The 26,071-nt window shown below is 44.0% G+C and overlaps 1 protein-coding gene across 2 annotated transcripts in view; it reads right to left on the bottom strand.

Moving 5' to 3' along the window:
• The window catches only part of PCNX2 (pecanex 2), a 221,267-nt gene that overhangs the window by 117,847 nt on the left and 77,349 nt on the right, over positions 1 to 26,071 (bottom strand). For both annotated transcript variants that reach the window (XM_077813415.1, XM_077813416.1), the window contains exons 16-17: positions 4,957 to 5,066; positions 2,417 to 2,513 (exon numbers count right to left, since the gene is read on the bottom strand). In XM_077813415.1, the coding sequence (XP_077669541.1) occupies positions 2,417 to 2,513; positions 4,957 to 5,066 (207 nt within the window). The remainder of the gene's footprint in view (positions 1 to 2,416; positions 2,514 to 4,956; positions 5,067 to 26,071) is intronic.

Genomic DNA, 26,071 nt, shown 5'->3' on the forward strand with positions numbered 1-26,071 from the left:
AGGGCTATTCTGAACATCTCCTGCTTGTGAGAATAAAACAGGAAAACATGCTGTAATTTTTTTCTTCTTGTTTTAAATTATACATTGGGAGCTTTGTATAACTCCTTTTACTAGCTATCTGACTGTTTGTACTAAAGGCCAGGAAGGAAGTTGAGTTTGAATGTAACACATTAACACCCTCAGGCCACTGGTTAATGTAGTAATCAACCATGGGGATGTCTATAGAAATTAATTATAATGCTAGGAAGCTCCATTCTCAAAGTTGAATGGTCAATTATCCATCACAGCTGCTTTGTAATTCCAGTTTCCGAAGCTGACAATTCTTACATAGCCATTCGAGCAGAGAAAAAATAGTAAAGGTCATGTAACTAAACATTACAAATGCTATATTGATTACTACTAACATGAATATTATACAACACAACAGATTTATTTTAATATTTAAACTTATTTGCTTTCATCTTGGGAGGTGAACCAGTTATTTATATCTTAAATTTATTGATTAAAAAGGGGTTAATTTAGCCTGAATATTATGCATGCTTTATACATAGGAGCATAGGCCAGTGGACACTGGACATTTTGTTGCACTTGGCCCAAACAAGCTTTTTTCCTCCACTGTCAACTATAAAAGATGGCAATTACACATGGGCATGCTGAGGGAAACAAAAGGGGGAAGGATATGCTATTAAAACTTCTCCTTCTGGTCCTCATGTAACAGTGTACCCAATTCCCAGATATATCAAAGTTCTTCTTACAGAGGATCTGAAAGCTATTTTTAGTTTGCTTTTGAAAATTAATCAAAACCAGAGCTGGTTACGATAGCACACTCCCTTAACTACAGTGAAGTAAGATCAAAATGGATTGTTGTTTAAATGTTTCCCTCAAATTTGATGCACATATATATTTTAGCTGTCTACACTCACCAACTTTCTATACTGGCATTGCAGTGTGAGAACAACTGTGGAGAACCTACTTAACTTGGTTCAACTATTTATTAAGACATTGCCGCCAGCCACTAAAGGGTTTAGACAGAGCACGTATTAAACTACAATTGCAATCTCCTCTTCAGGGAGTACTATCTGTATCCCAGCATGGAAGAGTTAGCACTACATAAACCAATTTAGAATTGTGCACATCTGCTTACATTAATATATAAACTGGAGGAAACCCAAACAGAGGAAGAAAGGAAGGTACAGCATTAGGAGGCCCTTGTAGCAGCCAGTAAAAACAGCCTGTGTTTCTGGAAAACAATATGAGATGTCAAATGTGTGTAGTGGAAATGTGCAGCTGACAAGCACCATGTGAAACCAATTCCCTGGCAGAAAAGAGCACCAAGAAACAAATTCCACCACAAAAAAAGGACCAAGACACAAAGGCCCTGTCTACATTACTAGTACAGCCATGCCAGAGTGCTACAGTGGAACACAGTTATCCCATTTTCCTAGTTACATGGTTCCAGTCTGCAATATAGTCAGGACCTTAACTGCGTTTTTGACCGGATCCTCATCTGCACTCTGAAATGAAATGGTTGTAACCAGTTCAAGGGATGGCCATATTGTTAACCGGGTCAGTCCCCTGACATGGTTCAACTTGTAGAATAGATGAGGTCAGACTGTACACTTGCCCCAGGCAATGAACAATAAGTGGAAGGGATGTGTGGGTTATAAAATCAGAAGAAAATTATGCCTCCCACTATACCTACAATACAGTCAACCAGTTTATAGAAATCAATTGACAGTGGATTGTGCCCATAAGCTACATACCAAAAACACCAGAGTATGTAGCCAAGCTTTATAATAAATACTTTATATCTTTGCTTAGAAGCCTCCCTCCATTAATAGCCATACCTCCACTATGCAATTTAACCAAGTAAAATAATTAAGTTTAGCAGAAGCTGTGGCTTCTACACCAAGCAGTAAAGTAGTATATTTTCCATACACTCCTTAAACACTACTTAATCTCACAGATGCTTACACTTTAGGGATTATCTAGCTCCCTAGTGCTTCGAGATGGCCATTATGGATGCTGTGCTGAGGAGAAGGAAAGGTTTCTAGCTGCTGGGAAGCAGGGCAATTTAGAACTTTTGGATGGAATCAGCCACACCTTAAACCCTTCTGGGAACCCCATCCTTGCCCAGCCTGAACTCTTGAGGTCTCCCCGTTCCCCTGAGTATCAGTCACCAATACTCTCCTAAGGCCATGTCTACAGTGGCAGAGTTTTTTCGCTGAAAATGTTGTCGACAATCAAAAAGCGCTAAAAGAAAATGGTTGTTGCATGTTCACACCGTCTTCCTCTGTCGGCAGAGCTCATCCACACTTGAGGTAGTAGCATTGACAATTGAGCACGGTTAAGGGATTCCACATGGGTGGATTGCAGGTTTCCAGTACATAAAATAAATAATTTTAAAAAGCCTTACCACTGACTCTCTCATCTTCTCTGGGAGTGGATCTGTTGATGAATCTCTCAAATTTTGATGTAGAGAGTGAGGAAAAAATTTACATTGAATAAGGGATCTATTAAAAAAAAGATTTGTTAGAATATAGTAGTTCTGAATAACAGCTTTTCAGCGAATGGGGTTATATGCCATTAGTAAGGGGAGAAGAGACATTTTAGAGCCCAACTTTACCCTTACATACACATATTCTACTGTTGATAGCAGGAGATTGCTATAGAAAAGCTGAAAATCTGACCAGGGCAGTGTCAGCTTCCTCACCAATAAGGAAGTGTAGTCTAGAATCAGCACAGTAGCATTAATTGGGAAGGGACCACGTGAGAGGATAGTTCAGTTCCATGCTCTTTCTAATCTTTGACCACTAATGAGGATGCTGGCAAGGGGGTTCTTTAGTGCCACTTCTGATGTCAAACACTGATATTACAAAGGGTAAAATGCTGATCTCAATAAAAATTACATGTTCATCCTCATTTTAGTTTTACAAAACACCTTCTCCTTCAAATTAAAACTTATGCCGGAGGCCATCCCTTAAATACTGTTTCCAATCCCCTAAACTCCATTTAGTTAAATTCAGTCATTAAAAGATATCTTAAACCTCTTTTTGGGGATTATACATTTTAATCTTGATTATACAATGAATACTTGATGTTGTTGTAGAATCAGAAACTCATATTTTAATCTCAGACAAGACATTTAACAATTATTTGAACTACTGAGAATTTGATTAAGGTCGTTAGAAGATTAGAAACTAGATTTAAAAGGTGGCCAAACAATGAATTCAGGGATTCAAAACATCTTATTTAAAACAAAAGATAAGAGTTTTTGTTTAATTAAAGATACTAATGGACTGTGAATTATATCCTGGGGAAAATACACATTTAAAATCCAAAGAACTCATTCTTGAGTGCTTATTTGGTATTTTTCTGTGTGTATTTTACACAAAAACTGAATAAGCCCTCCTGTGTGTAATGGTACTTCACCCCACAACCATTTCTGTATTCTATAACATCCTGTAGAATGAGTTATATGTCACTCATAGTGGACCTAATCCAGAGCCCATTGAAATGACTGGAAAGATTCAATGAGTATTGGATTAGGCTACAGGAAAGTAAGTGGAAGCACTTCTTACTGCACTTCCACCACACACAGAATACAGCAGCATGTAATTCTCTAACTTATCTGTCCCCAGGGATCATGAGGATGATGACAGGATTTACATAAACCACACTGAAGAATTTAAGAATTTCAGTTAATGCCACAGCTCCTTTTCACCTTCCTTCCCATTCCTGTTTCCTCCCCTGCGTAGAATGACTCCCCATTGTCTCCCTCAGTATTACCTGGCTCTCTCTGTGAATGCCCAAAAAAGACCCCCACCAAGATGGCAGGGGGCCCCATGTTTCTAGCTGCACCTCTGCTTCTGTCAGCCCAACCTTCAGATCATTGTGTTGCTTTTTCTACACTGGTTCTTCACAGTCCCTGGATTCAGCTTTAAATGCTTACTACCTTGAAGAGCAGTTAACATCAGTGGAGAGGCAAAGGTAATGGAACTGACATGACAAAAGAGTTGTGATCAGGTCATGCTTCCCAAGGGTCAGAAACTCTTCCTCTTGCTTCTTATAGTGCTTTCTAATGCATCTCCCCAAACCCTGATAATTAGCATGTCCCCAGGTGGCATCCATTGGAGATTAGCTGGTTCCATAAGGGTTAATCATATAATTCCCAGACAGCAAAATCTGACCCAAATAACTTAGTACTGATGAAAAGTACCAGATTTATTGCCCTGGTGGTTGAAGCCCTTTATTCATTTACCGAACTGATACACCATGGGCAGCAAGTGTGAACACTTCCCATTTCATCAAAGTACTTTGGGTACCCTGTGATGAGAAATCGAATAGCTTGGTTTGTTTATTCATTCATTGTTCTTTCTGCTAAGACAACTGACAGTGGCACCATTTAGTGACAAATCTGCTGGTAGTTTTGCAATGGGGACAGCTGGCTACTGGAATGGACCAAGACCAGAATATATTTCATACAAGCCACCAAACTAAGGACACTACCTTTCAGCCACTGACAATAGTCTTTGGCCCTGATCCAGCAAATACTTCACTTTATGATTGTACATCATCTCATTGATTTCAATGGGACTACTCATGGTAGTACACTTATGCACATACATGAACTTCTGCAGGATCAGTACCTTATTTTGTACCAGTTATCTAGAGGTAAATGTGTATCTTATTGCTAGTCCTTGAGATATCCAGTCCCTTTCAAAAAAAGAATGTTTTCTAAAACACTGGTAACAATAACCATAAAAGCCCTCCTTTATCATACTTTTTCAGTATGTTTCTTTCCAGTGAGACCCAAGTTTACACAACCAACTTTGTCAGAAGATGTCCCAAGTTACCGAATTCAGAAATCACCCTCTCCAGACTTAAATATCACCCTGTGCAATAGTCTACATGCCATATAATATAACCAATAAAAAAAGTTTGCTGACAACTTACATAAGTACAGATGGATCACTGCTTTGCCTACTAAGATGATAAGAAAGTGCAACTAAAAGGCCACAGAAAGCAGAGAACAGTGCTGGAATGTGTCGAGCATCCCATGGTTCCTAATGGGAAGGACAAAAAGGAGAATACTTTTATGTTAGGAATGCAGAACTTACTTTTTAAAGGAAGCTAAATCCTATATAGAGTGGAGATCTACAGTACTCAATACATCCTATATCAAGGAGTTGTAGTTCTCTCATTACACAATCTATTATTGTGAGAATAGCTGAGATGTTACAGACATACTTTAGAATTATACAAACGATATACAAAAATATCTCCATAATCAGCAACTAGAAAAGAAACTAGAAAACACATGAAAAGCAGAATTTTTTACCTCTAAATAAAAACCAGAGGCAAAATTTATAATCCTCATTAAAAGAACAAATTAGAGATGTGCATAAAATAAATTGCATTTTATTTGCTAAACCTTAAAATCAAAGATTGTTTACTCAACCTTCGGCAAGCTTTCTCAATAGCCTGCATAGAATCATAGAATATTAGGGTTGGGAGAGACCTCAGGAGGTCATCTAGTCCTATCCCCTGCTCAAAGCAGGGCCAATCCCCAACTAAATCATCCTAGCCAGGGCTTTGTCAAGCCGGGCCTTAAAAACCTGTAAGGATAGAGATTCCACCACCTCCCTAGGTAACCCATGCAAGTGCTTCACCACCCTCCAAGTGAAATAGTTTTTCCTAATACCAACTTGCACCTCCCCCACTGTAACTTGAGACCATTGCTCCTTGTTCTGTCATCTGAGAACAGCCTAGCTGCATTCTCTTTGGAACCCCCCTTCAGGTAGTTGAAGACTGCTATCAAATCCCCCCTCACTCGTCTCTTCTGCAGACTAAATAAGCCCAGTTCCCTCAGCCTCTCGTCACAAGTCATGTCCCCCAGCCCCCTAATCATTTTCTTTGCTCTCTGCTGGTCTCTCTCCAATTTATCCACATCCTTTCTGTAGCAGGAGGCCAAAAACTGGACGCAATACTCCAGATGTGGCCTCACCAGTGCCGAATAGAGGGGAATAATCACTTCCCCCAATCGGCTGGCAATGTTCCTACTAATACAGCCCAATATGCCGTTAGCCTTCTTGGAAACACGGGCACACTATTGACTCATATCTAGCTTCTCGTCCACTGTAATCCCCACGTTCTTTTCTGGAGAACTACTGCTTAGCCAGTCGGTCCCCAGCCTGTAGCGGTGCATGGGATTCTTCCGTCCTAAGTGCAGGACTCAGCACTTGTCCTTGTTGAACCTCATCAGATTTCTTTTGGCCCAATCTTCCAATTTGTCTAGGTCCCTCTGGACCCTATCCCTCCCCTCCAGCGTATCTATCTCTCCCCCCAGCTTAGTGTTATCTGAAAACTTGCTGACAGGGCAATCTATCCCATCATCCAGACCGTTAATGAAGACGTTGAACAAAACCAGCCACAGGACCCACCCCTTGGGCACTTTGCTTGATACCGGCTGCCAACTAGACATTAAGCCATTGATAACTACCCGTTGAGCCCGACGATGTAGCCAGCTTTCTATCCATCGTATGGTCCATTCATCCAGCCCGTATTCCTTTAACTTGCTGGCAAGAATGCTATGGGAGACCATATCAAAAGCTTTGCTAAAGTCAAGATATATCACATCCACCACTTTCCCCATATTCACAGAGCCAGTTATCTCATCATAGAAGGCAATCGGGTTGGTCAGGCATGACTTGCCCTTGGTGAATCCATGTTGACTGTTCCTGATCAGCTTCCTCTCCTCCAAGTGCTTCAGAATGGATTGCTTGAGGACCTGCTCCATGATTTTTTCAGGGACTGAGGTGAGGCTGACCGGTCTGTAGTTCCCCGGATTCTCCTTCTTCCCTTTTTTAAAGATGGGCACTATATTTGTCTTTTTCCAATCGTCCAGGATCTCCCCCGATCGCCACGCGTTTTCAAAGATAATGGCCAATGGCTCTGCAATCACATGAGCCAACTCCCTCAGCACCCTCGGATGCGTTGCATCTGGCCCCATGAACTTGTGCATGTCCAGCTTTTCTAACTAGTCCTTAACCTGTTCTTTCACCACTGAGGGCTGTTCACCTCCTCCCCGTACTGTGCTGCCCAGTGCAGCAGTCTGGGAGCTAAGCTTATCTGTGAAGACTGAGGCAAAAAAAGCATTGAGTACTTCAGCTTTTTCCACATCATCTGTCACTAGGTTGCCTCCCCCATTCAGTTAGGGTCCCACACTTTCCCTGACCTTCTTGTTGCTAACATACCTGTAGAAACCCTTCTTTTTATCCTTCACATCCTTTGCTAGCTGCAACTCCAATTGTGCTTTGGCCTTCCTGATTACACCCCTGCATGCTCGAGCAATATTTTTATACTCCTCCTTAGTTATCTGTCCAAATTTCCACATTCGCTATTCTTTCTGCACATCGAGACGGTTTTTTCCTGTGCCCTCAATAATGCTTCTTTAAAATACTGCCAGCTCTCCTGGACTCTTTTCCCAGTCATATTAGCCTCCCAGGGGATCCTGCCCATCAGTTCCCTGAGGGAGTCAAAGTCTGCTTCTCTGAAGTTCAGGGTCTATATTCTGGTGCCCACCTTTCTTCCTTTTTTCAGGATTCTCAACTCAACCATCTCATGGTCACTGCTGCCCAGGTGGCCACCCACTTCTACTTCCCCTACCAATTCTTCCCTGTTTGTGAGCAGCAGGTCAAGAGGAGCATGGCCCCTAGTTGGTTCCTCCAGACAGACAGAGAGATATGCCAAGTTCTGTAGGCTATGGTAATGTAAACAGCAACATGCAAACAAAAAATGCAGGCATGAACAACGCTCTTACAAGGATCAAACACTCTTAACATTACTATTTATTATTAGAAGGGGTAAAACAGTGGTTGCCATTGTTAAGGCTCAGCTCCAGCATCCACTTTCAGTTGTTCCTAACTTTCTAAAAAAACTGCTCTTTGGGCTAAAATTTTCCAGTTTATTTTCAACTCAGAATATTCGTGGAAACTTTGATGATAATTAATTGATGACCAGTATCTTAAAAATGGCTCCATCAAATACATACTTCATAATATAACTGAGTCATAATCTGCGTCTGACACAGTGCAGCTACACACTTCCCCATACATGTGTCTTATGTCAAAGCCACAACTGACCCTTGGGTGTATAACTTCTTTTCCAAAATTGAAATATATTAAAGAGCCTTGCAATTTCAAAACTACTTTATACTGTATGAGACATAACTCCTTCCCCTTCCTAGTATTAAATAAACCCTAGATGATCATACATATTCTTTTACATGACTTCAATAGTCCATTATGTAATGCACCTCTCTGTTCTTAGCCTGCCCTCCTCTTCTGCAGCTAGTTACCTCTTTACTGCTCTTCAGAATTAAACTACACAGCAATCAGGGAAAACACATTCTATGCCAATGCGGTATGTTTTACAAAAAGTGTAACGAACCCATATCCATTTTGTCATTTTCCTTCCTGACTTATGATGTCTGGTAGAGCTCTAAATTAAAAAAGCTGAAAGAACAACATAGTCAATAATTGGACAATGATTCTTCTCCCTGGGGGGAAAGGAATGACAGGTTTCACTCCTGGATGGTGATGTTATCTGTCATTCCGGAGAGGGAGTTTGTATTCCTAGTTGCCTTCATTCTGTTTAGGTGATGTCTTGCTCTTTCATTCCATATACAATTTTGACTTTGATCCACACACACAAATAGTGGTTTTTAAAGCACGTGAAATGCAGGTGCAGGGTTAAGGATGAAAGTGATGAGTTAAATAAACACTGAGGCTGAAAGAAAAAAAATTCTGTTTCATCAGAGGTTCACCTACTCCCAAAATAACCAATTAAGAGGTGGATAAGAGCTTTTCTGGAATTTAAAAGTTTGTTGCCCTAGAAATAAAAAATATTTTTTAAAAGAAGTTAGGCATAGTAGAAGTATCCAAACAAACAAAAAACCCACTTTCTCATATCATTTGTCCCCTTTTTTAAAAGAAAAGGCTTCTTAAGCCTGATACACCTTTACGTTTCAAAGGTACTTTGTAGTAAATCCTGCTCCCCACTCAACGCCAGAGAAGGTCCTGCACATGGTAGAATCACTGTGGTAACATGTAGTAATCAGGGTTGTTTTGATTCGGAACATCCCCCTCATCGCAGATAGCTAGTGCAGGCTGCTACTACCACACCAGGAGTGAAAGTATAAAGGCTGCAAGAATTGCTTGGTCACTGGCTGCAGTGTAGCTGGATGCTGAGACAAGCACCCGTTGTGTAAGAGGTGATGTATAGGTTCTGAGTTTTAACCCTAACCCTATATATTTTAGCAATGCATGTTGAGAAGTGATTTTGCAACCACTTATAATTTTATCATCATTCAGCCATTTTTGTCCCTGCCCCATCCTAGACACACAGTACTCTGAGCACAATTTACAGGGCAGGTTTTGAAATTCAGCTGTTTTTTGTTCCTTTACTTTTAAAGACACGGCAATAATAAGTGGGAAAAACCCCTCTCCTCATTCTTGTAAAATATTTACCTCTTGGCTGAGATCTAACAAGGCAAACTTTAGCCAAAAATAATTTTTCTGAAAGTTATGAGCAAGTGGAACCCCGTGGTTGTAACAAATTTCTCCACAAATTTAAGCATAGTATTTTGGTACCAAATGTATTCTATTTTCAATGAACACTAATGATTGAGGACTGTGAGTTACCCTAGGAGCATTTATTATGTTCATTCGTTCATTTATGTCAATCCAGAAGTAAGAATCATAATGTTGATTTATTTAGATGATTTGTTGATGGCAGAAAAGTTATTAGAGTGAAGGGAGGAGCTCCCCATAAACTTCTGCATAGCTACCTTATTGTTCTCCTTCAAAACCTTTCTTTTCTCTCCTGTTCCATGGTGCCTACAAAAAAACTTGGCAACAGTTAAGCCACTTGTGGGCTGAAACCGCTGCCTATTATGCTGACTAACATGGTCTCACTGTTTCCTTATAATCCCACCTGGCTGTATACATCTGTTGTCTCTTCTTTTCAACTGTAAGCTCCTTGGGGCAGAGACTGTCTTTTTTTTGTTCTGTGTTTGTACAGTGCCTAGCATAATGGGGTCTTGGGTCCATGACATGAGCCCTTAGATGCTACTGTAACACAAATAAATAAATAATACATTGTACTGAATTTGCACTGAGCCCTTGCTGACATCTTTGTAGTTGTCATAAATCTCAAGAACATTATAAGGATCCCAAAAAGTATCCAAAAATGGTAACACTTTTTATATTTATAAACCTTGAAAACAGCCAGTGTTAAAAACGAAGTTTCCATGTGCTTGGTTTGACCTAAGTTTCAGCTAGTTTTCAATTTACTAGTTACAAAACTCTAAAAATAGGGGGTTAGACAGGAATTGCTGACAGATTTTTCCATTCAACTTTACTATGTGGCACTGTACAGTAATATACTCTCATTCTCTCACACATAAAACTAATCTTGGACCTTCTCTACTTCTACAAACAGGTTTCTGCAAACACATTTTACTATTCTTTTTGTTAAATCCAGAAGATATTATTTTCATCACCAGTGAAAAACACTGAAATACAACAAAAGATGGGTTTTTGGACACGGATATGGTTATAAATAACTTACTACTCATTGCAAAGCATAGTATTTGACGGCACTCCAAAATTTACATCCTTAATAGCTCTTGCCTGGACCCTAAGGGTCTCTAAATTGGGAAGTATATGAATTGATGAACCTGTCTCCAGAAATCTGCTTGAAGTATTTTATGTGGTTGAAATAAAACTGTACAATAAGCCTATAATTCTATATTTGCTCCCTTACTCATCTGGGAATTCTATGTATACACGAGGGTCCATTCGATCTTGTTTGAAAACATTTTGGGGGCAGTTCTAGCTGTCTGAAAGGGAGCTTTGCATTCTATATTTTGCCATGGTAGAACTTTAATTAGCACAAATATATATCAAATTATTAGTGCATGGATGAAGTTAGTGTTCTTAAAAAGCATGTATCAAGAAGCACTGCTCCACTCATTATTATGACTGCTGAGTTTGGGCCTGAATCAGACTACAAATCAAAACTATACTAATTCTAAGATGTTCTGAATGGTGCTTAGAATAGGCACTGAAATTTAGAAACTGCCTACCAAAAGCCATAGGTAAATTATTTTTTAATATTTGATTCCAGGCATACAGCACAGCTACTTACATACGGATTATACACTTCTGATGAAGACAATTTGCAATTATCTAGAGATGGAACAGGCCACCCATGCCACTTATAAAATGAGTACATTTACTTCAGATTAATATTTTTTCCTAGATCCAATATCTGTTTTTTCCCATGATGATTAAGATAACCCATAAGTTCCTTAAACAATTAAAAGAAACTGTAGAAAAATTAATTTGGATCTTAATAAGCCACAAATCAAAGTCAGTGGCTATGTGGTGCAAATAGGGCTAATTTTAAATCAGGGGCTGGCAACCTACGGCACGCGAGCCAATTTTTAATGGCACGCTGCTACCTGCCGGGGACAGCAGCATGCAATTAAAAATCCTGCCCGGCCCACTCTTCTCCGCCCAGAGCTCTCTCCTTGCAGGGTGGGCAAGCTTCCCCCTCCCCTCGCCTCTTCCCCCAGTGTGCAGGGTTCCTGCCCCTCCTTCTCTCCCTCCCTGCGGCCGATCAGCTGTCAGCCCTTACTACGAAGGGGGAGAGGGAAAAGCAGAGCCACAGTGTGCTCTCTGCTCCGGGGACGTTGGGGAAGGGGGTGGAATCGGCATATCCCCTCCAGCTCCCTGCCGTGAGCTGCTCAGGGCAGGGGGCTGGGAGCACCCCAGCCCACACTGCCAGCCCTCTGCCCTCACCCCTGCACTCCCCACACACCTCAGCCCCATGCCCTGACCCCTGAACTCCCCACAACCCCAGCCCTGACTCTGGCACCCCCCACACATACCCAGCCCCTCCAGCCCCCTGCCCTGGTTCCTGCACCCTCCTCACACACCTCCAGCCCCCTGCCCTGACTCCTGCATCCCCCACATCTCATGCCCTGACACTTGCACCCCCACATCCACATCCCCACCCTGAGCGCACCAAATGGGAGCTGCCCAGGTAAGCGCTCCACTCCCAAACCGCCTGCCCCAACCCAGAGCTCCCTCCCTCATTCTAGCTCCTGGCCAGACCCTACACCCCAACCCCCAGCCTGCTTCTTCACCCCCAGCCCTGTTCTCAGTGCACTCCCACCCTCATCTCAGTGCAGAGAGAGGAAGAGAATGGGCCAGAACCAGGGAGAAAGTAGGTACCTACTCGATGTGGACAGGGCCGGGACCCCAGACTGGCAGCGGGGCTGAGAGGAGCCGGCAGCTGGGACCCTGGCTGACAGGAGCTTCCGGACAGACCCCTAGACCAACAGCGGGCTGAGCTGCTCAACCCACTGATGGTCTGGGGTCCCGGCCGCCGGCCCTGCTCAGCCCGCTGCTGGTCTGGGGTCCTGGCTGCTAGCCCCTTGCCAGCTGGGGTCCCAGCCGCCGGCCCCGCTCAGCCCGCTGCTGGCCTAGGTGAACGGAACCCCAGGCCGGCAGCAGGCTGAGCGGGCCAGCAATGTAAGATCAGCATTTTAATTTAATTTTAAATGAAGTTTCTTAAACATTTTGAAAACCTTGTTTACTTTACATACGACAATAGTTTAGTTATATAATATATAGACTTATATAGAGAGACCTTCTAAAAAACGTTAAAATGTAGTATTGGCATGCGAAAGCTTAAATTAAAGTGAATAAATGAAGACTCGGCACACCACTTCTAAAAGGTTGCCGACCCCTGTTTTAAATTGTTGGATGTCAAGTCATTTATTTAAAAAATTACTAAAAATATTTAGTTTAGCAAAACAAGAAATAGTAGGCCAGGTCTTACTAATTTACTGAGTTTACTGCCAACTCAAAGATGTGGCTCCCACTATTTTAGTTGCATGGATTTTTTGGTTTTGTTTTTTACAGTCGTTAGAGAACCATCACTATTGAGACCAAGCAAAATAATCAGAATTATTAATCATGGCTATTTTATTATTAAGGAAAAGTAAACATTAAGCATTAAGCCTAATGATAAAATAGTTATGTCCGTTACAATCTCTTCTGTACGTCTATCTGTGGAGAGCTTTTACCAGAGATTACACCCTTAAGTGTGAAATGCTTCTGGGGGCATTCTTTCTTTGGTGAGTTAAGACTAAAGTATCTTGTTTCCTACAACTATTGTGAAATGCTGTCTTAAGTATCTTGGGGCTTGTCTACACAGAAGGATAATACCTCTATAGGGGTGTCATTTCTAAAGCGCACTAATGTGTTGTGCATTCACTGGTCTGTGTGAACCCTGCTGGTGTACTTTAACACAGTGCTGTTTGAAACAGTATTACACTGAAGTGCACGAGGGAACCTTTAGTGTGCACCAGCAGAGCCTACATGCACCAATTAATGCACAACACATTAGTTCTCTTTAGAAATCACACCCCTGTAGTGTGCATTACTCCACTGTGTAGACAAGCCCTTATTAGATAATTTAAAACTGTTTATGTGTGGGCAACAGAATTTGTCTAATGGCAGGTGGATCCTGTTAGTTATTCTAAATAACCAGACAATTTACAGTTGGGCAAAGTAAGCAATCTTAACTAAATCCTATGCAATTGAAGAAAATATTTAAATGTGTTACTTAGAAGAAGCCATTTAAGGAGCTGTTTTAAAACAGGCCAATTATGAATATTAAGAATTTTAAATCCAACTTAATCCCATTATTTCTCTGTTTACCAATGTTTAGTCCCTGTCTCATCTCCAGGAATACTTGGTCTAACCATTTGGTGATTAACAGGAGAAACTGTTAATATTTTAAATTATCACAGCATTTCCATATCCTAACAAAATTATAAGAGATTTTAAATCTAATCCCTTGGCAGTATTTTGGTTAATTTTCTCTCACCAATCCATGTTGAAATCTTGGGGAGGTTTCTTTGGTTTGGTTTCTTCTTGAGTCTTTTCTGTTCTTCTAAGCTCTTTGTAGTAGCTTGTTTTTAGAGACGGGCAGGATGAGTTGTGGAGTGCTTGCTGTTTAAGCAGGGTAGCAGAGGTGCTCACTTCAGAGTTTTTTTATACTCCTCTCCTTCCTATTTCCATGAAATTATAGAAAAATTACCTCTTCCAAGCTTGTTTAGATTCAAATTGGTTCCTAGAATTTCTTCATTGGCTCCATACCACCAGGGTTGGCTTAGGTGACACTTTCAGCTCCTGAACATGCAGTCTATTTAATGAATATGCAACATTTCTAATTACCTTTGTTCTGCATGTAGCAGAAAAATCCCAGATAATCTTTTGAAGTTAGAAGTTAACTTTTTCCTTACTTTCAGTCCATTTTTGAAATCTTTCTTCTATTTTATTAGAGTTCAACAAGAAATGAAATTCTGTTTCCAAAAAGTCCAAACACTCCTATTCTTCATATGAAAGTTTTTAGTTCTCAAAACAGTCATCCTACATTAAATAACTCTTAGAAAGCCAGTAGTTTAAAAAGTTATTTAAGAAGTTGTTGAGAATTTTATAACAATTTTTGGAGAAATGATTCTTCAGGTCTTTCTGTGTTGGGTGAGGGGGTTGCTTGTACAGTGCCAGTAATTAATTAATTCCCCCTTAATAGAAATACTCTATAATTAAATGGCTTCTTACATTAGTAACTAGCTCAGCAAGGTCATTAAATTCTAAGCATTTTACTATTAGCAATGAAACTAGGAAATTATATTAGGAGCTTTGCACTTAACTAACATACTTGCAAATATTCCAATCAAAATTATTTCCCATTTCAATATTTAAGAACTAAACAAAAATTTAAAATATTTCCAACTATATACGTTTTTCCTTGAGGTTTTTAAGAGACAAGCAGAAGTTTTTCTTTGAAAAGAAAGGTTGGAGGAGCTTCATATAGGTCCACTTTACCCCTAGGCTTTATGGTTTGATAAGGCTCTTCAGTAACTCTTCTCTTTGACATCCATTTTGTGTGTATTAGTTGCAGTCTTTACAATTAAAATGCCTATCAAATATTTTATACACCGCACCAATCACGACAACCAAGCTTACATCCATTTCTCAAAACATAGTATAAAAAAAATTCATAGAGAAAATTAAAGCAAGTTTAAAATGAAGCTTTTCTGAATTTGTCTAAACGCTCTTTGGGGTAATAAACATGGTTTTATGGCGAAGGAGAGGTTATCTTCCTGCCATTTGCTTGTCCCTGGGGACAGAAAGCAGAAACCTTCTGCAATTTCTTTAAGCCAGCCTGAACATTTTATAAAAAATGGTTACTTACCTCTTGTAATTGTTGTTCTTCGAGATCATGTCCATTCCAATAGGCGTGTACATGTGCCGCATGCACTATCGCCAGAAGCTTTTCCCTAGCGGTACCCGTCGGGTCGGCTGTGGAGACCCCTAGAGTGGCGCCTTCATGGCGGTGTATATATGTCCCTGCCGACCCGCTGCCTGCTCAGTTCCTTCTTGCCGGAATACTCCGACAGCGGGTAGGCAGGCGGGATTTGGAATGGACATGAGCAACGCATCTCGAAGAACAACAGTTACGAGAGGTAAGTAGCTGGTTTTTCTTCTTCGAGTGATTGCTCATGTGCATTCCAATAGGTGACTTCCAAGCAGTTACCCCGGGGGAGGGGTCAGAGTTCACCTAATAGCTGAGTGCAGGACTGCCCTACCAAACCCAGCATCATCCCTCGCCTGCTGGGTAATGGCGTAGTGAAGGTGTGGACTGAAGACCAGGTTGCCGCCTTGCAGATGTCCTGGATAGGGACCTGCACCAGGAAAGCTAGAGACATCTCCTGCGCTCTGGTAGAGTGTGCCATAATCAGCGGGGCTGGAACTTTAGCCAGGTCATAGCAAGTCCTGATGCAGGACGTCATCCGTGACGAGATGTGCTGTGATGAGATCAGGAGCCCCTCATTCTTTCTGCAATAGCAATAAAGAGCTGTGGTGACTTACGAAACAGCTTTGTGTGTTCAATGTAAAATGCTAAGGCCCGTCTAACATCCAAGGAATGGAACATGCGCTCCCTGTTAGTGGCATGGGTTTAGGGATGAACACAGGTAAAAATATGTGCTGGCTCACATGAAACTGGGAGACAACCTTAGGCAGCAATGCAGGGTGGGGGCGTAGCTGCACCTTGTCTTTATAAAATACCATGTAAGGCGGTTCGGAGGTCAGTGCTCTGAGTTCAGATACCCTTCTAGCAGAGGGTATAACCACCACGAAAGCCACCTTCCAAGAAAGGTAGGAGAGAGAGCAAGTAGCCATGGGCTCAAAGGGGGGCCCCATGAGAGAGGATAGGACCAGGTTGAGTTCCTGGGGGAGGGGAACGAGCCGAGGTACTGGAGGATAAAGTCTGTCGAGCCCTTAAGAAACCTGCTCACCATGGGATTACCAAACCCTGATCCCCCCTCGTTCCCGGGTGGAAGGCCAAAATGGCCGCAAGGTATACCCTTAGGGATGATATTGCTAATCATTGGTGCTTGAGATCTAAAAGATAGTCCAAAATAAGGGGAATTGGGGCTGATTGTGGCTCAGTTCCCCTTTGTTGAGACCAAATGGAGAAACGCTTCCACTTAGCCAGGTACGTGGCTCAAGTGGAGGGTTTCCTACTCCCCAGCAGGACCTCCCTAACCGAGTGCGAGCACTGAAGCTCAAGAGGGTTCAGCCATGGAGCTTCCACGCCATGAGGTGGAGTGACTCCAGGTTGGGGTGCTGTAGACGGCTGTGGTCCTGTGAAATTACGGGTGGACAGAGAAGGAGCGCTACTGGTCTGTCCACTGAGAGGTTCAGTAACATGGTGAACCAGTGCTGGCGGGGCCACGCTGGCACTATGAAGATTAAGGAAGCCGTGTCCTGACAAGTGTATGAGGGGGAATGGCAGGAACGTGTACAGCAGGTGATCTGTCCATGACAGATGAAAGGCGTCTGCGGTGGAGCCTGGGCTGCGGTTCAGGAAGGAGCAAAATCTCTGGCACTTCCTGTTGCTCCGCATCGTGAACAGGGGGAGAGCCCCCTGCTCTGGAAAATTGAGTGAGCAACATCCGGCCTGAGGGACCACTCGTGTCCATGGAACGAGTGACTGAGGCCGTCTGTCAGCTCGTTCTGCACCCCCAGAAGGTGCAACGCCTGCAGGTGTATGGAGTGGGTGATACAAAAGTCCCAGAGCGCAAGGGCTTCCCAACAGAGGGGAGAGGAACAAGCACCATCCTGTTTGTTTATACAGAACATCGCTGCACTATTGTCCATGAGCACTGATACGCATATGCCCTGAAGACAGGCCTGAAATGCTTGGCATGCCAGGCGAACCACCCTGAGCTCCCTCACATTAGCTCTGCATGGGACCAGAGGCCCTGGGTTCTGACGTTGTCCAGATGTGCTCCCCAACCGAGCGCCGAGGCGCCTGTGACAAGGGAAAGCATGGGTTGAGGTTTTGCAAAGGGTACTCCCACACAAACCAGCTGTGGTTGCAGCCACCATTGGAGACAGTGGACAATCTGAGGTGGGAGGGTCACTATGGAGTCCAATAGGTCCCTGCCCGGTCTGTGCACCTGCGCTAACCACGTCTGGAGGGGCCAAAGGCGCAGCCTGGCATGCTGTACCATGTATGTACAGCCCGCCATGTGCCCCAGTAGTCTCATACAATTCCTGGCCGTAGTTGTGGGGAAGCAGAGAAGGGTCTGGATAATGTCCGTGAACGCTTTGAAATGCAGTTCCGGAAGGAACACCCTTGCGCGTGTGGAATCCAAGCAAGGGCCAATGAACTCTATTCTTTGTGGGGGGGTCAATATGGACTTGGGCTCGTTCAATTCAAGTCCCAACCTGTGAAACGTAGCCCAGGCCAGGGATATGTGCTCCACCACCTGTGCTTGGGACTTGGCCTTGATGAGTCAGTTGTCCAAATACGGGAACACCTGCACCTGGCACCTGCAGAGGAAGGCCGCCACTACCATCATACACTTGGTGAACATCCGGGGGGCCACTGGGGGAAAGGCCAAATGGGAGCACCTTGAACTGGTAGTGCTGGCCACTGACCACGAATCTGAGAAAGCGTCTGTGGGCTGGAATAATAGCAATGTGAAAGTACGTGTCCTTCAAGTTGAGGGCAGCGTACCAGTCTCCCAGATCCAGGGAAGGAATGATGGCGGATAGAGAGACCATGCAAAACTTCACCTTTTTCATGTATGTGTTGAGGTCTCGTAGGTCCAGAATAGGCCGAAGCCCACCCTTGGCCTTGGGGATGAGGAAATAGCGGGAGTAGTACCCCTTGCCCCTGAATTCCTGAGGAACCTCCTTTATTGCCCTTAGAGCTAGGAGTGATTGTACCTCTTGTAAAAGGAGTTGCTCGTGAGAGGGGTTCCTGAAGAGGGACAGGGAAGGGGGATGGGAGGGCGGGAGGGAACAGAATTGGATAGAATATTCCACCCCCACCATGCTGAGGACCCAGCGGTCTGACGTGATCTGAGACCAAGCCAGTAGAAGCGGGAGAGTCGATTCACAAAGGGGGGGAACGATCCAAGAAGGCAACTGGGTCGCCATCCTCATGCGCATCTTCAAAAGTTGGGCTTGGGGCCAGGGGACTGTTTGGTTGAACCCTGGCCTTGGCTCAAGGAGGATTGCGATGGGCGCCTCCTGTTATTTCTGCCCCTCCTCCTAGGTGGATCCCGCCTAGGGTGCCCTGGGTAGAAACGGTACGCGGACTGAGGTCTAAAGAGCTTTCTCTGAGGTGCTGGGGTGTGCAGCCCGAGAGACTTCAGTGTCGCCCACGAGTCCTTCAGGCTGTGCAGGCGTGTGTCCTTATTTTGAGCAAACAGGCCCTCACAGTCAAAGGGGAGGTCCTGTGTTGTGTTTTGGGCCTCAGGTGTGATCCCCGAAACCTGAAGCCACACACTGCGCCTCACAGTGATGGCAGTGACCATGGTTCTAGCCACAGAGTCCGCTGCATCCAAGGCTGCCTGGAGAGCGGTCCTAGACACAACTCTACCCTCCTCAAGGAGCGCACCGAACTCCCTGTGAGAATCAGCTGGGATTAACTCCTGGAATTTAGCCAGTGAGTTCCAGAAATTAAAAGCGTATCAGCTAAGCTCTGCCTGCTGAGTCGCTACCCGAAGCTGGAGCCTCCCAGTCAAATAGATTTTACGGCCAAAGAGATCCAGCTTCTTGGCGTCACGTGACTTAGGTGTGGGGCCTGGTTGACCCTGCCGCTCCTTGTAGTTTGCCGTATCAACCACCAGAGTCCCCAGTTGGGGGTGGGTAAACAGGTGCTCATAGCCCATTTGCGGCACAAAGTAGCGTCTCTCGACCCCTTTAGCTCTTGGTGGTATAGAGGCCGGGGTTTGCAAGAGCACCTTCGTGGTGTTCTGAATTGTCCTTATGAGGGGCAAAGTTACTCTGGAAGGACCCTCAGGGGTGAGGATGTCCACCATCAGATCTGAGTCCTCCATAACCTCCTCTGCCTGGCGGTTGAGGTTAACTGCTACCCTCCTAAGCAGGTCCTGGTGGCCTTTGGTACCCATTGGTGGTAGAGTGGTGGAGGTGCCCACCACCGCCTCATCCGGCGAAGAGGAGGAAGAGGTTCCCAGGACTGGGTCTTCCTGCCCCTTGGGTTCTCTGGAGGCTGGGCCAGGTACCTTGGAGGACCCCGCGACCGGAGGTTCAGGTGCCACTGACATCGGTAGAGGAGGGGCCGTGCTTGTTTGTGGCCGCTCAACAGCCCTGTCCTGTAAAGGATCCTCAGGGGCCCTAGGGGTGTAGCATGCCATCAACGTCGCTGATGGAGGGGCACAGGGGGCCACCGATACCGGCCTAGATCCCTGACCTTGACCCTGGTGGTAGGCCCAGGATGTCCAAAAAGGCCATTGCACTGGTCTCTTCCACTGGGGTGGCCAAGTGTCGACTGGTGTCGGTTGTTCCGCCGGCCTACAGTGCTGGGATCGGTGCCGGGACCAGGAGTGGCTGCGTCGGGACACAGACAATTCTGCGTCTGACTCTGACGAGTATTCTGTACTCGACCACGGGGGAGCAGAGCCCGACGGTGCCGGGGAGCAGTACCGGGGAGATGGAGATCGGCGCCTCAACATCATGGGCTTCCCCCGATAATGAATCAACGGCGGCGCCACCATCACCGCCGCCAACATTGCCGCCATTGCCATCGGTGTCATGACTGGTGTCGTAATCGCCCGCGGTGCCAGGCATGACGCCACAGTCGGTGCTGTCGCCGGTGCTACGGGTGGTGCCTGAGTTCGCGAGGCCGGGCCCCATACCTGCGGAGCCAGGTACTGCGCTGTCGTATCAATGAGGTCTCGAGCCACTTCATATGTGTCCGGAGTGGAGGGGAGGTCAAGCTCTTTCTCTAAATCGTCACAGGTAGGAGAGTTCGTTCTCGCCAGACTCAACGGCTCTGTGACTGGGGCCAGAGTCAACGGCGCTGGTTCTTGGGGACCAGACCAAGGGTGTCCTGCCAGAGGACGCACCCCACTGGAATCCCCCCTCAGCTTCCTGACAGGGGAATGTCCCCAGTCTAGTTTCTTTTTCTTATGCAGCACTGGGGGCTGTGAACGGTGCTGCCGCGAAGCACTGGCCTTCTGGGCCGGAGAGCGGTGCCGGTGCTCCCTGGTGGAGTCCTTCCTCGGTGCCGGGACATCCCGCACTGAGGCCGGTGCGCTAAGCGCCGAAGATGCTGGTGTTGGCTCAGGCTGTGGCTGAAGGGCTGACTCCATCAAGAGGAGCTTCAGGCGATAGTCCTGCTCCCTCTTAGTCCTGGGTCTGAAGCTCCTGCAAATAGGGCACTTATCTGTCTGATGGCCCTCCCCGAGGCACTTGAGACAGGCGGCGTGCGGATCACTTGTTGGCATAGGTTTTGCACACCTCTCGCATGCTTTAAACCCCTGCAACCGAGGCATGCCCCGGCGCCAGGGAGAATAAAACGGGGGGAAGTAAGCTAAACTAATTTACAACTATTAACAACTAACTAACAACTATTTACACAGAAACAAGGGAACCACTCGATAAGGCACTTGCAAAAGCAAGAGACTAAGCTGTTGCAACGACCATCACGGGTGGTGAGAAGGAACTGAGCAGGCGGTGGGTTCGCAGAGACATATATACACCACCATGAAGGCGCCACGCTAGGGGTCTCCACAGCCGACACGACGGGTACCGCTAGGGAAAAGCGTCCGGCGATTGTGCATGTGGCACTCGCACACACCTATTGGAGTGCACATGAACAATCACTCGAAGAAGAACATAACTAACTAAAACATAGACAGATCGTGTTACATTTTCTCGCAGCCTGGCTATAACATACTTGTAGCTATATCTTAGTATTCAGTAAAAGCGCAAGTGAGTTTGTAATGGACCTAATGTTTAAAAAAATAAGTTATAATCATTTTTGCATCAATTTTGAGGTCTGCCTACCACAGCGGGAACAACACAGAAGAGAGGAATCCGGTGATTCCAAAATATTTCATGGGGTATTATTATTCCTCAAAACAGAATGCGGACGGACTGGTTGCAGAAAGGTAACCAATTAGAATGGTAAAGACGAAAAGTGACACACTGCTAAACCCAGCACTCTGAATAATTGTGGGGAAACAGGAAGATACACCTGAGGGTTTAAAAGAGAATCCTTAAATATTTGGGCACAAGCCAGAGAACAGCTCAAGAGGGCAGAAAACGTCAACAAATCATGCAGTCCCATTCAGATCAATCAGATTCCACATTGGTGAATTTGGCTCTGCATCTCCAAACTGATGAATCCAATATCCGAGAATAAAAACACCTCCTCCAGGAAATAGAGGAAGAACCTCTTCATAGACTGGGTTCTAGGATGGTTAGTAGGACTCTCAATTTCTGTTGATGCTTACAGAACTAACATGTAGAGCAGAAACAAAGACAGGCTGAAGGGAACGTTCATACTTTCAAAAGTAAACAAGTTACCAACCACTTCAAAAGAGAAAGAGAAAGCTCTATAATTGATGCTGTTAGATACACTAATGAAAGGAATGACCAAAAGAAACCCTACCTAGGCTACTTAATTTTATAGGAGCCATAGCTAAAAAAGTAAATTAATAAAAGCCAGAAAGAATTGGAATGATGCCTTGCAGAATGATATAGCTAAGTGATGGTGAGGAGGAATAAAAGAAAATGTCCTTGTAACCAGGCAACAAAAACAAGTATTAGCAATCTATGGACTGTGACATTTATGTTCTCACCCCGTAAAATCAATCAAATTAATATACAGTACTCTGAAATATAAAGCTGAGATAGGCAGCTGGTGTCATTTTGCTCACATGATGTGGAAGTGTCACATGGTATAAGATTTATGGAAAGATATTGTGCAGCAGGTGAAGGTTATAACCAAAATAAAATTTTCCCTAGCTAATGAACTCTGTATGTTTGGGGCATTACAAGTTTTTTTAAAAATTATTCAAGGTCACTTAGAACCACCACTCCACTTGGTGGCTTCTGTACGCCAAGTGTGTCAAAAAGAACATTATGACTCAAAATCTTGCTCCCCTCATTAACTTTTCTGCTGATTGATCCAAGGCATATCAATTATTATATAATAATGGTTAAAAAAACATTCAATAGGGATCCATACTGGGGTCAGCTAGTGTGGAACATCTTGCAGGATTAGGGCCTTGAATTCCTGTTATTCCTTTTCGGAGATTTTTCATATTATGACTTTAGGTGTGACCAATTACTCTGAACATTTTTTTTTGTTACTGTTTACTGAACATTTGGGAAATAAAAGGAAAAATCAGGTTAGCTGCAACACAAATGATGTAACTCCTATTCTTTATAACATGCAAAAAAAGTTCTGAAGTGATGGACACATGAAGCCACATACTTCCACCTCTCACTGAGAGAACCAACAGAGAAATTATTTGCAGAAGAGCTAAAATATTATCCAATAATTTTTTTCAGAAAAGTTGACTGACAAGTGGAAGAAGGTTTTTGAGTATTTGGTTAAAACGAAGAATACAAAATGAATTGTTGAATTCTCATGGTGCTCTCAAAGTGAACTTTTACAATTACAGCACAAGGAATCCATGTGAAATTATCCTTACAGCCTAACTAAAACAATGCTGAAATGTGACTGCCACTGAGTTATTGTTCTGGATACATAAATGTTTTCTGTTATTACAGAATGGAAAAATGGAGGTCACTTGCATTGTCTCAAGAACATAAGTTCATAAATGTGGAATGTAACTTCTTGCTCTTCATACTAAAATTGAAAATTATATGGCAGCGTATGCTTTTTAAAAAGTGCCTCAAACACAAAACATGGTGTTAACATTGCTGTTTGAATAATCTTATGTATATATATGCCCTCCACTGTGACAAGACCAATATTTGTTCACTGATTAAGACTTGGCACCCATTCTTTCATTGATTCATAGATTTAAAGGCCAGAAGGGACCATTAAGTCATCTAGTTCTAGTCTGATCTCCTGTATAACACAGGCTACAGAACTTCATCCAGTTACTCCTGTATTGAGACCAATAATTTATATGTTTGGCTAAAGTATATCTTCTCTGACCTTCGCTTTCTTCTTGAGGCAGCTTCTCTGGCTTTACCTCTTTTGCTTGTAGCAAAAAATAAATAATAATAATGACAAGGCATTATACTCTGACCACAAAGTTTTTATGGAAGCCGAAGTTATTGCACTCGAGGAAGCTTCTGCCATTAATGATGTCGCCCCCTTGTATAAACACTTGCGTAACCTAACTGATGATAAAGGTCATTCATTCAGTGTGGTATATTCTAGTTCAGGTCAGCTAATCAATGCAGAAGAGTCCACGGCATACTGGAAGGACCATGTCACTCAGCTGCCAGATGCACCCCCAATTTCTTTGGATCCTGATATTAAGGCTGTGTGATGGGTATTGAAACCCCAGACTGGGCAACAAGGTGTTGAGAAGCTTCTTCTGGCTCAGCCAGCCCCAACCCATCACACCTGCAAGAGATGCACAGACTGGAAGAGGCATTAAAGGGGAGCAGAATGGCTCATTTGTGGGCAGACCAGGGAAGAGAAAGGACCTTTACTTTGCAGCTCCCAAGAAAAGGGCTGAGGGATGGCAGGATCTCTTTCTCAACAACTGCCTGATGTGCCCTCCCTGAGAGAAAGGAGGACCTGCTTCTGTTATATCCAGAGAGGGAGGCATTTCCCCCTCTCATCTACTAACTCATTTTATTTGTGATGATTCCCTCTGTTTTATTTATGGACTACCCTTGAAGGGGAGAGACTCAGCACTGACCTAGCTGGAGGGTCAAGGCATGAGAGGAGGAAGCTGCTGCTCCGAAAGAGAGAGAGAGAGAGCAGTACCACCCTTCACAGCTATGCCCACAGTGAGCTGACCCCCTTCAGAGCCTCCCATGATAGACTGTGAACTTTGGACAATAGCAGGGTAATAGGCAGTGGCCTAGGGAGGGCAGCCTGAAGGTACTCCTGGTGTCAAACCCTTCTGTTGCCTTCACAGGGCCCTGGGCTGGAGGCTGATGGAGTGGGAGGGCAAACACTTCCACACCAAAACTGCCCTCCCTCCACACTGAGGGCCTAAGCCCTCACCACTAGGCAACACTCTCCACAAGCCAAGACCATCACAGGCTGCTACTATGTTGACTCATTTCACACAAAATGATCCTGGCAAATTCATTGTCCATGAAATCCACAGAGCTGCAAAGAAGCATAAGGGAATTAAGGCAGCAGGAATCTGTAGAATTCCTGCAGAACTGTAAAAAAGTGCTGGACAAGCTATTCTTTTGTGGCTGCAGATGTTGTTCGATTTCATCTGAAGAACAGAGTCGGTCCTGTCCAGCTGGCAAAAAGGCCTTATTTTACCACTTTGCAAATGTAAAGGCAGCAAATGAGACTGTCATAACTATTGCAACATTACTCTTCTATCTGTCCTGGAGAAAGTTTTTGCTTCTGTCTTGTTGGCCCAAGCCACTGATACCTTAAAGAGCAAGAGAAGACTTCACTCAAAGTCATTCTACAATGGAGTAAATGTTCACAGTGCGCCAGCTTATTGACAAGGCACGAGAATTCAAGTGCCGTGTTCACAAGCATTTGTGGATATCCAGGTCACATTTGACTCTGTTGACAGGGAATTGTTTTGACCGAAACTCGCAGGCCTCCCTGACAAGTTGTATAGAATGATCCATCTTCTATATGACGACTCCTCAAGTTCTTGTAAACAGGAAAAGAACCACGGCTTCCAAATTCAGTTGGGCATCCAAAAAGCATGCACTGCCACCCCAGAACTCTTCAATGCTGTCATAGACTATGCGCTTGACCAAACTCTAAGTAAATGCATTTTAGGCATATGTCTTGATAAGAAAGTTAACAATATCGATTTTGCTGACAACATAGTACTAGTTGTCAAATCAATGGATGAGCTAACCGTGGCACTTAAAGCCCTGGAAAGCTCAGTGGTAAAAGTCAGCCTGAAAATTAATTGGGGTAAAACCAAAATACTTTCAGTCAGCAATTTCACACACTTTGCAGGCTCTCGTATCTTGGTGAGTGACCACACAGTTGAGGTGGTCAGTGATTTCACCTACCTCAGCTCTTTGTTAATAATATGGACAGCACTAGAAAAGAAGTTGAAGCCCTCACTGCAAAAGCATTGTCAGTAAACGGATGCCTCATCAAGAACATATTTTGTAACCCAAACACCCTGATTCATAGATTCCAAGACCAGGAGGGACACTGTGATCACTGAGTCTGACCCCCTGTATAACACAAGCCATAGAACTTCCCCAAAACAATTGCTACAGCATGTGTTTTTTAAAATATCCAGTATTGACAGAAAATCCACAATGACCCTTGGTAAATTGTTCCAGCAGTTAATTACCCTCACTGTCAAAAATTCACATCTTATTTCCAGTCTGAATTTATCTAGTTTCAACTTCCAGCCATTGGATCATGTTATGCCTTTCTCTGCTAGACTGAAGAGCCCATTATTAAATATTTATCCCCATGTAGGTACTTATATACTATAACC

The sequence above is a fragment of the Eretmochelys imbricata genome, chromosome 3 (genome assembly GCF_965152235.1).
Source record: "Eretmochelys imbricata isolate rEreImb1 chromosome 3, rEreImb1.hap1, whole genome shotgun sequence".
NCBI lineage: Eukaryota > Metazoa > Chordata > Testudines > Cheloniidae > Eretmochelys > Eretmochelys imbricata.